Source organism: Myodes glareolus, chromosome 19, assembly GCF_982192425.1.
Source record: "Myodes glareolus chromosome 19, mMyoGla1.1, whole genome shotgun sequence".
Classification (NCBI taxonomy): Eukaryota; Metazoa; Chordata; class Mammalia; order Rodentia; family Cricetidae; genus Myodes; species Myodes glareolus.
The window spans coordinates 18,789,546-18,805,501 of NC_142044.1; the positions used below are offsets into that span (position 1 = coordinate 18,789,546).

Here is a 15,956-nt window from a genome sequence, read left to right on the forward strand (position 1 = left end):
GTTAAAACAGAAAGCAGCCATTAATGACAAATACAGAACTAAGCCGGGGAAAAAAAGCAACAGCCTTGACCATTTTTTCCAAAACTTCAAATTGGGCAGATCCTTAGCCTGTGTATTTTGTGTTGGGAACACACTGATTTAGTCCTTATAAATGGAAGAGAAACAGTTGGAACTGAGAGAATGCGACAGCGTGCGAGTAAAACGAAAATATATGAGAATCCAGATAGGCCGAGACAAAATTATGGAGAGATATCCCAGCCAGAGCCAAGAAGTATAAAATTCAACTCGATCTAAAGCAAGTGAAAAGGAGAGCAGGGAGTAGTTTGTGCACGAATCAGCATCAAGGAGGGAAAGATCACTGGACAGGACAAAGGGGAAAGCAGGACACTTTCTAGTTTTCCTTAACAAGCTAGAAAAATCTTGACCCCAAGATTTCTCAAGCAAACCCTAAGTCAACCTTGGTTATTGACGTAGCTTGAAAGTTCAGCTGCGCACATTGGAATTAGTGTAAAAAACGACACCAAACTAGTGCAAGAAGATACACTAGCCTGGGTAGCAGCTCCTCGGAGGAGACTTTGCACTGGGGGTGCCTGATTGGCAGCTGTTGAAAGGGGTTCTGTGGTAAGCCAGTGCACCAGTGGGAGGCACGAATTCAGTCCAGGACGAGATTCTGGCACCAGAACTCTGCAGGAGGCTCACACAGATGGACAGAATCTTGGGATCCTTGCGATGAAGCATTGCCCAAGTCTTGCATCATGGGGACCTGGTTTAGTCTTCAAAACCTTGGATGCAAAGGCACTGTTATAGGAATTTGGATAAAGCAATTAGTAGCAAAGGGCTAGTTCCCGAGTGGCGGAGCCAGCTGAGACTGTCTCCTGAGCTCCTTTAGTGTGTTGTGCAATCCTAAGAGAAGTCACTCTGGCAGCATGTGACACTGCTTCAGGAGAGCAGAGGGCGCTCGGGATGCAACCAAATGATCCCGTTTGTGTGATCACCAAAGTGTTCATTCATCGTGGGAAGTGTGCAAGAAAGCAGTTGCTCCCTGCCCCCCTCAGTATTTTCAGTGAGGGTAAGGGCCCCAATATTAGCATCGCATCCTATGTCTCCCCTGGAACTGGAGGAGCTGACGTCCACTCTAAAGCTCTGCTGAGACAGTGATGCAAGCAGTGAGTTTCTTCCTTTATCTTCTGTCCCCTGATGAAGAGACTTTCATCTGTAAGGCTCTGGAATAGATCACAAAGAAGAATGACCCTGGAGGGTCTGTAAGAAGCCAGAAAAACAAAGAAGAATGACCCTGGAGGGTCTGTAAGAAGCCAGAAAAGCGAGATGAGATCTATGCCTCTGAGATGGGAAGAAATCCCTAGGTTAGTCCTGACTCAGATCCAAGTGAGCCTGACATTCCTCATCCAGAAAAACTTAGCAGACCATTTGTGGCTGCCACTAACAAGGCCGTGTCCCACTTGTTTCCATGAATGAGGCTAGAGTCTAACCTTAGGAAGCTCCCCTAACGATTTCATGGGGCTTAAGGGTCAGTAGTCACTTAACTTTTGGCTGTCCTGATCTCTTACCTATGGTATTTATAGACTTGGAGGGGACTAAGGCTCCTAGGGACCTTATCTCTCACTCAATGAAGTTTTTCCAGCGCTGATGGAAAAATGCTCTCTCATCCCCGCCTCTAGCCTAAAGCTTGGTTGTTATGTGCCTTGATAGATTAGATCTGTTCCAGAGACTGAGCTAGCATCGTTCAGAAGCAGAACATTCGGGCCTGGAAGAAGGATCATGAGATCAATTTAAAACATTTGGGACTGAATAAGCAGCATGTGTTCTATTAAGTACTTACGTGCCAGAGTCTCTGGCCCAGCTCTGTAAACCAGGGGACATGAAGGGCAACTCTTAGTGCATTCCTGCTTCACCAGGGATTTTATCCACATGTCCCGCTAACAAAGACCTCTAAGTAGAAATACTGGAGACGTTTATATAAACCTGGCATGGTGGCTCACACCTGTATCACTGGCATTTGGGAGGATGAGGAAAGAGAATCAAAGTCAGCCTGGGCTTCACGGGGAGAATCTAGAAAAGAATTTAAAACCTTTTATGTTAATTAAAATAAAAACAAAAACCAGTCGAACTCATGCTCTGCATTCGGAGACAAATAACACTTAAGGTGGGCTAGAGATCTGGGTCAGAGGTTAAGTAAGCTTACTGCTCTTGGGGACGTTGGTCGCCCCAAACCCACAGGCAGCCTTTCCCAGCAACCTGTAACTTCAGCTCTGGAGAATCCAATCTTCTAGTCTTGGCCAATGGCACATGTTGTGTGTCCACAAACACACACACACACACACACACACACACACACAATGTTAAAAAGTCTTAGATAATAGCAGTTTTGCTCTTCAAGAAAAGTTATAGCAACTATTATTAATGAGTCATCTAATCTGTACATTGCAATCATTTGATGTTACTTTTGCCTTTTTTAGACATACATCTACAATAGAGAACACACAAACATTTTAAAGCTTAAGACTTGCAGCAGTTCGTTGGCAGGTGATTGCAAATAACTAGTCTCCTAGGAGATGGAGGGTTGGAAATTTTGGCTGCTCTTGTTGTCGAGGACATAAATGACTAAGAGATCAAATGTAGAGTCACTAAGTATAAGTTAGTGAAGTCTTTTCCAACGATGTGGCAGGAGCTGTCGTTTCTACTTGAAAATGGCCTGATCTGGTGTGGGAAGTCCTTCTCTACCTGTGTTGCTTTTATTGGTTAATAAATAAAGCTGCTTCAGTCAGTGACTTAGCAGAATAGAGCTAGGCAAGAAAACGAAACTGAATGCTGGGAGAAAGGCGGAGTCAGTGAGATGCCTTGTAGCCTCCAGAGCAGACAGATGCCAGAACTTTGCCCAGTAAGCCACAGCCTTGTGGTGATATACAGATTAATGAAGATGGGTTAGTTTAGGATATAAGAGCCAGCTAGAAATATGCTTAAACTATTGACCAAACAGTATTGCAAATAATATAGTTTCTGAATGATTATTTTGGGTCTGAGTGGCCAGGAACGAACAAACAAGCCTCCAACAACTCTGATCCAAAAGTCGGGGCTAGTACAGTTATGTAGATATTTAAAAAGCAGTAATTGTCTTTTGTAGGTCTCTACTGCAATGATAAACTAGTACTTGGAGGAAGTTAAGACCTACCAGGCCAAAATGCACTCAGGAAACACCACCTGGCCCACTCCCTATTGGCCAGGCACGATCAGGACCTCTGATAGCACCGGGCAGACTCCAGGTTGGCTCCTTTTGACTTGGTAGGCCTTAACTTCCTACAAGTACTGTCAAAAGAATTCATTATAGTGAAAGACCAAGAAGAAAAGTATAATGAAGTGTCATAAAGGGGTTTGGCACTGATGTCTTTTTAAACTATATTAAGGCATAATTTGCATATGATATTATTGATTTATTTTAATTGTAGAATATGGTCTAATTTTAGTAGAGTCATGTAGCTATGAAGTCATCACCACAAATACATTTTAAAATAGTGTTCATTTTTTTAAACTAAGTTTTTTAGTTAGTATGTAGCATTATGGATTCCGTTGTATAGTTTCATTAAAAAATATCATGTACCCTGCTCACATTTGCACCCCTACTCTCATGTTTTTCTCACGTTTTCAAGATGATCTTCCCAGCTCCCACACCCTGGGTTGCTTTGTTTTTGATGGAGGATCGCACATAGCCTCTCCTCCTGATCTCTCTATTTCCACTCCCTAAATAATAGGCTCACAGCCCTGAGCCAGCACTGCTGTCTAAGAACCTCAACAACAACAGCACATGAAAGCACATTGTACCTTATCCCAACTAGTGACCAGCAAGATACTTAAGGTGAAATTTTGAAGTTTTGCTGGTAAAATACAAACTTAGTCTATGCAATGTGAAAAAAGAAGAAGCATTAATTACAAGTGTATTTAACACAAGAAATGAGATTGGAAAAGATGTAAAAGTAGTATTAGTCTAGACTGTTGGATCATTATAAAGCAATGTATTTTGTGTATGTGTTTGTTATGAATAGCCCATTAGGCCTCGCAGTATGAAAGAAGTCCCTTCTTACCTGGAACTAAAAAGTTAACTAGAAAATAAAATTTGGGAGAGGTCATTTTCCCTGTGACACTGATCAGCATGATGAAAACATTTGGTCAGATGATCTAACTGAGCCATCAAACAAACCCTAAACCCAGTAAATAAAATTTAAAGATAAAAAAATAACCTAGAAAAAATGGTGCAAGTTAAAATAAAGAGTATGTAAAAGTTTCTCACAATTCCGAAAAAAGTGTAAGACATGGATTTTGTTTAAAAAATTAGATAGCTAAAGAATGCCAAAAATTACATTAAAGTGATAGTCAAGCTTTAAATTTTTTTGGATTTCATTATTTTGTTTTATGGGTAGGAGTGTTTTGCCTGCGTGCATACATGTGCACCATGTGCCCGAAGAGGTCAGAAGAGGGCATCCAAAGCCTTGGAACTGGAGTAACTTGTAGACGGCTGTGTGGGTTCTGGAATTGCACCCAGATCCTCTACAAGACCAACAAGCTCTCTAAACCACTGAGTCATCTCCCCTGCCCCTAAGTCACTCCATCTTAATTGTTAGATGTTAATCTTAACTGTATTGAGACAATGTCCCAGAGACAATAGAACAGTGTTTGGGTGTGTCTGTATGTTTCCAGACATAATTAGATCACGTGGACCCTGAGTTAATCAGTGGTTTAATACAGTGGACCTTTTAAAACTTGAACAGATGGCTGGGCAATGGTGGGAGGAAGTGGGTCCCTGGGGTGTGTGCTTAGGTGCTATGTCTTTCCCTGGGCCTTTCCCTTCGTCCTCTCGCCCCCTTACTGGGGCTTTGTTGCTGTGATCAAGCTCCTCTGGTTTGTCATCCTCTCTCCGTACTGGTTGACTGACACCTCTGAAACTCAGCAGAAGTAATTTCTTTCTCTAAGTTATTCTGCCCGATGTTTTGTTTATAGTTGTGCAAGAGTGACTAAGCCGCTGGCTACGGAAATCAAATGAGAACGAGACTCATAATCACACATTCTCAAATCAGATGATACACAGTCCTTGGGGTGGAAGAGCGATACAGCATAGTCCTTCGGTGCCGGTGGGAGTGGGAACCAGGGTAACTTCCCACACAACATAGTGTAATTAGCTTAAAAACCCCTTATCTTAGGGCGGGGTGGTGGCAGATGCCTGCAGTCCCACCCTTTTGGAGCCTGAAGCAGGAAGATTATTAGTTCAAAGCCAACCTGGACTGAAGATTATTAATTCAAAATCAACCTATTGAGACCCTCTCTCAAAAGACAAAATAACACTTTTATCTTGTTTTAACAAGCAGTTCCATATTCTGTATCCAACTGAAGCACACCAATCTCAGAAAGGATGGTGAGCGCAGTGTTTATATATGTTTGAGAATTCTGGAAATAACCTAAAATTTTCAAATACTGACAAATAAATTGTGATCCTGTCACAAATGTATTAAAGAAGGACTCTTATTATCACCAGTAAATGTTTATACATCACTACAGAGAGAAGAGCAAAAATTTATATTCCTATGTTTTCTTACAGTAAAACATTACTTTTGGTATCTGTGATGCCTATTTTTATTTTTTTTGCACTTAAAATCCTGATTTTTATTTACCGACTTTTTACTGAAAACATATTTTCATTTAATATGTTTTGATGTTTTTCTCTTATCCCAGTTCCTCCTAACCATCTCCATTTATGTTCTTCTTTTCTCTCTTTTAAAACAAACAGAAACAAAAGAAATACATGTACACTCCCTTCCTCAAGATGAAAATGCAAACAAAAGACCAATAAGATACAAAAATATGCTCCAGCAAAATGAGACGAGAAGTCCACAAAAATATCAATGAGTTTGTTTTGCATTGGCCTATTACTCTTGAACTTGAGGGCCTGTCCTGAAAGTGTGATCCATATACCCAGGGAGACTCCATTGGAGAAAAGGGATTTTCCTTCGCCAATAGTATCAGTTGCAGATAGCTTTTTGGCTGGGACAGGGGAAGTCTGTGTCTACATCCTAGAGAGCTGAGGAGAGAGCTTCGGTGGGGAATTACCTAGGTCCGGACCATCTGCTGGGAAATGTCTTGACTGCGCATGGGTATTATTGAAATATTAGCCTGCTGTGGGCATTGGTGCTTTCTAGGCCGAGGGCCTGAACTAGACAGGGGGTAGTGATATTTCATTTGTATTTTAGTACATAAAGGTTGCCTGAAGATCAGAGAGTAAAACAGCCGCCCTGGTCAGCCTTACGGACCAGACAGTGGTGACACACACCTTTAATCCCAGCACAAGACAGGAATATAAAATGAGAGGAGACAGCCCTCAGACACAGTCTCATTCTGGGAATTCCCGGAGGCAGGATCACCATTTCAGGCTGAGGTAGCGGTAAGAGCCAGTGGCTGGCTGTTTTGTTTGACGCTGAGGTTGAACCCCAGTATCTGTATGTGAGTTTTTATTCATTGTGCTACAACAGGGCAGGGAAAGTTGGATGAGAGTCAGCAGGCAAGAGGGCTCTTGGGTGAGGAAATGGGTTCCTGACTAGACCTCCCTCCCTGTGATGGACTGTAACCCGGAACTAAAAACTGTATAAACCCTTTCTTCCTAAGCCACTTTTTAGCACCAAATCAGAAATGACATGTACTGAGTTGAGTTTTGATGTAACTGCGCTTCCTTGTGCACTGGGGATTGTATTACACCAGAACACTTTTTTTTTTACACATTATATTGTATTTAAATATGTGTAGGCAATACACTGCCTGGCACCAGACTCCCTGAAGCTTGATCAAGATAGAGAAAGTGAATCTAAATTAAGTTTTCTAAGCCTCTCTATGGTTCATTTCCCTGCCTACACCTGCAGGGTGCCCCTCAATATGTCAAAAATATCTCACAGAGCATACTTACACCACAAATTACTTAACCATTTATCTGAAATTGAAGTGGAAAGAGAGTCCTGAGTTTTGCGCCTGTGTGGTTTAAACCTGGAAAGTTTATCTTATACACTGCATTTATATGTATCTTTTCTGGAGGGGGTGGTGGTTTCGAGATAGGGTTTCTCTATGTGGCTTTGGAGCCTGTCCTGGAACTCTGTAGACTAGGCTGGTCTCGAACTCACGGAGATCTACCTGCCTCTGCCTCCCAAGTACTGGGATTAAAGGCGCCACCACCGCCTGTATTTATATTTATATTTATATTTATCTTATACTCTTTGCATTGTTAAGTTGCCTTTGCTCTTCTGAGGAACAATTTTATATAATAAATGGAGCAGGGAGTAAGAGAATGGATAGATGATTGAAGATGTCCTGTAGAAGAAGGCTTTTGAGACATCTTTTTACAGTTTTTATAAATAGAGCACATATAAATTGTATAAAAAGAGATTTTATGATGCTTTCATAACCGTACCTATTTCAATCACATTTACATCCCCACAACCCACTCTGATCCCTTCCCCACTCCACCTGATCTCCTTCTACCCAATTAGTCCCCTTCTGCAATCATGTCTTGTGAGCATTTAACCAACTAGTTTAATTATGACTGCTTACAAGAGCACAGGTGGGAGTTATTTATAGGCGCACGGACACCTTGCCAGGGGCTACACGAATGTTGCCTTAATCTCTAAGAATTTCCCCAGTGTAATAATTCAAAAATAGAGTTGTGCTCAATAGACTGGCCTTTTACATTAATACCAAGTAGAGTTTCTTTCTCCCCTCCCTCCATCCCTTCTCTCCATCTTTCCGCCCCCCTTTTCTTCTACCTCCTTCCCTTCTCTACATTCCTCCTCCTCACTCTATTTTTGTACCTCATCTTTCACTAACATTAAAAAAATGAGAGAGAAATCTGGAAGAGTTTCAGATTCGTATATATTAGAAAATGGAAGAGCTGCGAGAAAAGATCAAAGGGCTGGAGATTATTCAACCCACGAAGGGAAAATGGAGCAGTGATCTCATATTAGCAAGCTCTCTTTGATCACCGGTAGAAAGGTAGAACTCATTTGTGCTCTGTAGGTGATGGAAGGCGACAGGCAAGGTTTGCTCTCAGTGTGAGAGGTACAGGAGGGACACGCGATTGGAAAAGACACTGTTTCGGGCAGGCTAGCCAATTCACATAATACTTACTGAAGAGACTCGCGGTACAGCCGAGCAGCTTGTCCCGTTCTATTGCCCCCACCTCTCTTTCTTTTTCTTTAAAGTTTTGCTTTAGCTAAAAACTGTTTTTTTGTTCATAAAATATATTTTAATCATGTTTTCCTTCTTCCAATTCACCCGACGTGCTCCCCACCTCTCTCTCTCTCCACCAAAATGTATGTTCTTTTCCTCTTTCTCTGCAAAAGCCAACACACACACACACACACACACACACACACACACACACACACCCCTCCATAAAAACAAATCAAAATAAACAAGCAAAAGACTGATAAGACAAAAGTACCCAAAGCAATATGAAGCAAGAAAGTCTACAAAATTAACTGTTTGAGGTCTTTCTTGTGTTGGCCAACCACTCCTGGGCATGGGACCTTCCCTGAAACTCCATTGGGGAAAATAGATTTTTCTTTGTCAGCAGTTATTGATTACAGATAGCTTCTTGATTATGGGTAGGACTCCCCCTTCCCTCCCTCCCTCCCTCCCTCCCTCCCTCCTCCTCCTCCTCCTCCTCCTCCTCCTCCTCCTCCTCCTCCTCCTCCTCCTCCTCTTCTTCTTCTTCTTCTTCTTCTTCTTCTTCTTCTTCTTCTTCTTCTCTGAGGTAGGGTCTCATTATGTATGCCTGGTCTAAAACTCACTATGTAGACAGGTAATCTTTGAGCCTATAGAGATATGCCTGCCTTTGCCTTCTGAGTCCTGGAATTAAAGGTATACACCACCACACCCAGCCCTTTCTATTACTGACAATATAGAATTTTCCAGAGGAAAAGAGCATTCTTCTGCCAATTTGTATTTGAGAATGAGATACCCAGCATTGTAGGGAATTGATTACTTCCTGACAGTTCTAAGCCACAGTGGTTCTCTTGCTTCTCCTGGTGACAACACAGACTTATTATCTATCCTCTCTCTGTTTCCAGGCATCTGCTGCACCTCATGTAAAAGGCAGAAAATAAGATGAAGATTTTTCAGCGTGAGATGCGGTACTGGCTGCTTTTGGCTTTTTTGACGGTTGCTTATTTCTGCACCATCGTCCGGAGTCAAGGTAACTGAAAGACCCGGGAGCCAGTCTCTTGGGTTCTCCATCCTCACAATCTTTTTGTTGGTTCACCTGTCTTCCCAGGCAGGAAATCGATCAGCTTTTATTCATTTTTACCAACTATTTACAATGTAGCAATGGAACACACCACTTACAGGGTTACCATGTCACCAGAAACTGGGCATAGTGATTATGGAGAAGTTGATTTAAGAGAGGATGCTGAAAAGCTATCAGAGTTGAATCTGTGAAAATCAAATCTGCAAGTTGCCAGATCATCTAGGTTAATAAATAGCAATAGATTGTCTGTATGTGTGTATCTTAACCCCGTCTATTTCTCATAGAGTCTATAATATATTTTAAGTTTTGGAGACCTAGACTCCTGTGTAGCCTTGGCTTGCCTGGAACTCTCTATGTATACCATGCTGGCCTGTAATTTACAGAGACTCACCCTCCTCTGTCTCCTGAGTTCTGGGCTTAGAGCTGTATGTTGTCACATCTGGGACCCATAGTGTATTTATATCACTTTAAATTTGAGTCCTTTTTTTAGTCCTCTCCTTAAAACTGGTTACAGTTTAAGATTGTTGAGGATCTAGTAGAGGTTTCCACTAATATGTGACTTTATTTTGGCCTTTTGGAAAAAAGAGTTTTTGAAATCTGAAGGCGTAAGTCACAGACAATCCCACACCAGTTTGGAATTATGATTAATAGAATGGTTATTTATTCAAAGGGGAAAAACTTACAAATTATATTAGCAAGATAAGGACTGCTTCAAACCCCCTTTCTTCTAAGTCTGTAGTTGTCAGACTACCATCCATGGGCTCAATCTGGCCCACTGTCCGTTTGGATAAAAGTTGTATTATATGTGCATTTGTTTACATATTGCGTGTGGCTCCTTTGACGTTAGGGTGGCGGAAGATACTACTGTCTGGCCTTTTACACAGAATTGTGCAATCCGTGAAGTTGGTGCCCATCACACACAGGATGAATGCCGCTTTAACTAGACAAACGCACACTTCTGCAGAAGCTTAACTGCCGCCTCTGAAATAGTCATCACTAGAGCAAAACGCATGAATGCAATGAGGTGGTTTTAGGAATGTTAATGTCTCCTCTCTGGAATTGGCCGCAGAAATCAAATGCACGAATCACCACACCCTGCTTCTTCAAAGCAAGGCACACCTGTTTGAAAAGGAATGGAACTTGACTCTTGGCAAGTTCAAATAGCTGTCGTGCACCTGGGACTGACGGCTGTATTTTCATCTACTTCATCGAACACATAGTGAGCAGCTAAGGAGACAGATTCCGCTTGTCCTATTTACACTGGCAAAAGAAGGTTTTTGGCGGCAACTTACTCCCTGAACTCCACGATGCAAGACCCAGGTCCATAGGAACGAAGCAAGCCACAAAAACGTTCAGCAGTGCCATCCCGATCTTGGTTAATTTCGAATCTGCATCTGTGGATTGGAATAGACATCTCTATGCAGTATCTTCAAGGATGAACTACCAGATCCACCTTGTCAGCCAGATTCTGCTTCAGATGAATGGTTAAGGGGTGCATTTTGTGTGCCTGTGATTCACGAGCTCTGCTGAGTAAGACAGTTTTCTTTCTTCATCAAGAAGTTTCCTGGCCACCAGATAGATAGAAGTACTAATGGATAATCACAGTGCAGTCCCATGAGACCCAAAGCAAAGGCTGCAAACCAAACGGACGTTTAAACTGCTGCTAATTTTCAAATAATTTTATTTTGTAGAGATGATAATATTGGTAACAACACTACCTGTGCTTGTGACTCATAAGAATTTCAGGCATAGGCATAATTAAGATCATCTGGCTGCTAAAATATCCAATTGTTCCTGAACTGGGCATTGGTGTCTGAAGCAGGTGATGTGGCTGAAGGGAAAAGTGTGGATGTAGGAACCAGTGGTAGAAGAGATGGGTCATGGTTGCTGAGTAAGTGTGCAGGCAGGCAGAAGAGAGGGAATGCACGAGGTGACGCGGAAACTCCGTGGCTGAGACCTGAGACATTTGGCTCTGTTTCTTGTGTTGTTACTGCTTACATATGTTTGGTTACAAGAGAAGGTTTGAATTTTAGAAGGCATTTATGTCGACTAGATTAACAGACAAAGGGGGAATTTTAAGTTCAAGATAACGAGTTCAACCTTAGACAAATATGTGGGGTTTTAGGTTTTGGGGAGACATACAGGTGGGCCTGGTAGGTGCACAGTTGATGGAGTTTATAGGAAAAGTTTAAGACAGGAGAGTTTTTACTTGAGTTGTATTGTACTTTACAGTTAGGACTAGAGACCTTTGGGGCCCTTAGGGTGTTACTAGAGAGGGGTAGCTCTACGGAAAGATGGCAAAGAAGTCTGCAGATCAATCTCAGACAAGAGTTCAGTGGAAGAAAAATGGCTGATGGGAAGTATCCAATGAAGAAGAAAGAAGAGAAAGAAGAAGAGGAGGAAATCAAGGAAGCTGTAAGAAGAGTCAGGAAAATGCAGTACCTAGAAGTGAAGTATGGAAGATTGTGACTGCGTGCTAAGACAGTCAAGTTAGAAAAAACTTCAGATGTCACGTGGACTCTGGTGTCTGAAAATCTACGAGAATTTCCTGAAAGTTTATCTTATTTCTACCATGACCACTCAGTTACATGTTTTGAGCAAGGAAAAGACATGCAAATTGCTTTACTGTATTGATGTTATATTTTATGAGCTCCTATGAGTTGGCCACTTTTGACATGACTCTTAAAAGTCATAAAGACATTGTGAACCTAGCTTTGAACAAAATTGAAAATATACAGACAGACAGATAGATAGACGATAAATAGACATACAGAAAGATGATAGACAGACAGACAGACAGACAGATAGATAGACAAATAGAAAGATAGAAGAGTCCTGAGAAGGAAGAGAGGAAGCAGCAGAAAATTATTCACTGGATAAGCAGGTAGATTATAGAGTAACATAAAATTGCCTTTCCTCCCACGGATTCCTATGGAAAGTTTGCCAAGTTGTGTTCAAACAAAGCACAGTGCAACACAGCAAGGCAAAGCCCTCTGAGCTTTTAGTAACAAGCCTCAGTAAGAAGAAGATATAAGCGGATAGCCTTCCTCATTCCCCTTTGGGGTGAAATTCATGTATACACAAGTATTTTCTATTGAGCCTAATCTCATACCACTGTGGAAGAACTTGTTGGCTTCCTCTGGGCTCCCTGTGTGTGCTCCAAACAAAACTTTACACTTGATTTTGTCTATTTGAAAAGATTAATATTTGAGCTGACACAGATTAACTTTGTAATGAAGCCCACTCAAGCATTTGCTGGAAGTTAAGGACAAGCGTATAGGAAACAGAAAGCAGGCCCTTTGTGCTTGCAGAGGGAAAAAAAGACCCACATAGATTCCTGTTGTGTGAGATAAGAGCAATTATTTTTCTATGACTCTTTACAGTGTTTCTGTCAATTTCACTTGCCCTTGCTTTGGCTCAAGTCCCAGTGCCTTCCAAAGGCGGGGGGGGGGGGGATAGAAGGGAGCTGACTTTGAAATCTAGAACTGTCTCTTAATTTGTATTTATTCTTTGCATTTCTCCCCAAAGGCAAAAATGTGTGCTTCATGTCCTCCCAAGGATTTTTTTTTTTGTTTTCGTGATTGTCAGAATATTTATGCTTCTGTTGGCGCTAGATGTGATCTGACTTCTAACTGTCATAATGGGATGGTGGTGGTGTGATCTACTTTTAAATAAATTCAAGAGTTGACCTTTGCTGGCCTTCGTTGTGCCATTTGCCTCTCATTTTGTTTCCTTGAGAAGTTCAGTGGAAGCCATGTCATGTCTTTGGCTTCTAGATGACCATCTGCATTTCACAAACAGCACAGCCTATGCTCTCCCCACTGCTTTCTGCTGGCAGCTTAGAAAGTTAGCTGTTGTCTAGAGAGACGCTGAGGACCAGGAACTCACACAGTATTCAAAGGATAGCGGCCTAGGCAGGAAATCTACAGATGTCGACTGTCTAGCCTAGCAATCCCGAACGCTGTCAGCTTCTTTGCTCTCCTTGAGATGTCAGCACACCTGACATGCTAGCCGAGTCCACGGGACTGCTTAGGATTGGCTTAGATCAAAGCCCCCAGCTGCTTGCTCTTCTTTCTTGCCTCCTGGGTCCCAGGTAGCTTTTCTCACAGGTGCAGTCATGCGGAAGCTTGTGAGCAATAAATGAAACCCACTGATTTGACTGAACTCGGAAGTGCTATTTCAAACTTTTAATTCATATTTGTAATGTTTCCCACAGGTGATAAAAATGCAGCTACACATAGATTTTTGCTTCTGAGTTGAAGACCTAGAAAAATACTTTCTTTGTACGTTAAAATGCTGGGCACTGAAAGAGCTGTTCTAGTGGTAAACTTGTGTTTTCCCATGAGCCAGGAAACTTTTTTCCATTGTCTCAAGTTGAAACTGTGAAACGAATGCTTTTGTTGCGCTGTAAGTGACGCTCTCTATACATGGTTAAGGATAAGTAAAGATGTTTTATTCTTGAGACGTGTCCTTCAGGGCTCACAGATTCCACACGCCTGGGTAGTTGTAGGATGGTGCCTCAGCTTGGGTTTCTATTGCTGTGATAAACACCACAGACAAAAGCAACTTGGCGGGAGAAAGGGCTCATTTCAGTTTTTTAACTCTCAGGTCATTCCCCTATCACCGAGGGAAGGTAGGGCAGGAACCCAGGGCAGAAACCTGGAGGGAGGAGCTGATGCAGAAGTCATGGAGGCGTGCTGCTTACTGGTTTGCTCCTCATGACTTGCTCAGCCTGCTTTATTATGCAACTCAGGACCACCAGCCCAAAGGTGGTACCACCCACTGTGAGTTGGACCCTTTTACATCAATCATTGATCACAAAAATGCCTGATAGACCTTCCCATAGGCCAGTCTTATGGAGGCATTTTCTCAGTTGAGAATCCCCCTTTCCCAAGTGACTGTCATTTGTGTCAAGTTGACAAAAAACTAACCAGGATGCGAATTAAATTTTTTGTTCATCAAGCTCAGTAAAGGGTGATTTGTTAATGTGTGTGTGTGTGTGTATGAAGTAGTGCATAGATTTCACTGGGGCTGTCCTTCCCCAGTGTGTGAACTTGAACAAGGTTTTCAGCAGCTTTTCCTTGGTTCCTTTATTCTAAAGTCAGACTGGTGACAAATGTTTGTGAGGATTTGAATGAGTTTTTAAACTCCATCAATAGCTAAAGGGAGAAGAAGGGGAAGACATTTTTATTTACCATGGTAATGAATCAATTAATCTGTTTGAAGTGATGGTTCAGGCTTTGTAGAAAGTATCACGTTTTCCAAAAGTAAGGAAACTGGCTTTGTAAGAACTGATCACCTAATTCAGGCTGCTTAACTGATCAATGGCAGAACTGGGAATCAAACTTATGTCTGAGTTTGTAGTATACCTCAGGCTTTCTATGAATGCTTGCCTCCTTCCCCAACCCTGGGTCCCAAAGAAAAGAAAGAAGGCTGGGCACAAAGCAGGCAATGAGTCCTGACATTCTCCTAGTGAAAAACTTTATTTGGATATTATATGGTACATGTCCCCATGCCAAAAGACTTCTTTTGGAACCCTGGGGCATTTATAGAGGGTTCTGGAACCTATTATGAAGTTTTAATGACTTACGTGAAAGTAAAGAGATCTAAACACCTTTGTGAGGCTTCTAAAGATCAAATATGTGGCCTGAGTCATCGTATGCAAGCTACCTGATCTGCCTAAATCAGCTTCTCCAGAAGAGTAGATCAGAGCTTACAAAACACTGATCTTACATTTGAACCATTTCCTTATGATCACTACCTACCTCTAATGTTTTATTTATTGTATTAAAATAAATTAATAAATTAATTAGGTGTGGTATGTGTATACAGATGAGTTCAAGTTCCTGTCGAGGTCAGAAGATACCTTCAGATCCCCTGGGGCTGGAGTTACAGGTGGTTGTGAGCCGCCTGACATGGGTGCTGGGAACTGGCCTTGGGTCGTGTGCAAAGGCAGTACCTACTCTTAACCACTGAGCCACGTCTCCAGCCCCTCTCAAATGATTTACACTGAATATTTTATTACCATAATACGCCTGAAATAGTTTCTTCAAATATTGCATCATTAAAACCATTTGATGCCCGTAGAGGAAAACTTAAAGTCATACTTTCAATGGTCCCAGTAAGGCAGAGAAGTTTTCATGCTCCAAGTAGGAAAATACGTCCTTGAAACAAAATGAAATAAGTTTGGAGCATTGGCTTTGGTTTCTAAAGGAGACGCGATATTCAGTTCTAACCCTATGTCTCAGGTTGGTGCTGTCTGACAAACGGGTGTCCCTTGGGAGAAAAGCGCACACTCTCCCCCCTGTCTTATTTCCCATGCTGAATGATTCATTGCTGGGGTTGTAGAAAGAACACCTTTCAAGGCTGATGGATTCTTGTGTGGTTTGGTCACGCTGCTTTGAGTTTTCAATTTAAACTTAAATGTTTCCACCTCTAAGCCATTTTGTTTCTCCTTTTCAGTGGCTCCTCCCACAAGGTTAAGATACAATGTAATATCCCAAGACAGTATACAGATTTCATGGAAGGCTCCCAGAGGGAAATTTGGTGGATACAAACTGCTCGTGGCTCCAGCTTCAGGTAAAGACAATCCACTATGTTATCTGGGGCTTGTTGTGCTTTTTATACATGAATGGTTAAAAATATGTACTGCTGAATGTTGCTT

The 15,956-nt window shown here is 41.9% G+C and overlaps 1 protein-coding gene across 3 annotated transcripts in view; it reads left to right on the top strand.

Annotated features, from left to right (window-relative positions):
• Col14a1 (collagen type XIV alpha 1 chain) overlaps window positions 1–15,956 on the top strand; it is a 196,616-nt gene that overhangs the window by 16,880 nt on the left and 163,780 nt on the right. For all 3 annotated transcript variants that reach the window (XM_087898783.1, XM_087898784.1, XM_087898782.1), the window contains exons 2-3: window positions 9,117–9,241; window positions 15,755–15,871. In XM_087898783.1, coding sequence (XP_087754909.1) covers window positions 9,154–9,241; window positions 15,755–15,871 — 205 coding nt within the window. In that variant the 5' untranslated portion in view covers window positions 9,117–9,153. The remainder of the gene's footprint in view (window positions 1–9,116; window positions 9,242–15,754; window positions 15,872–15,956) is intronic.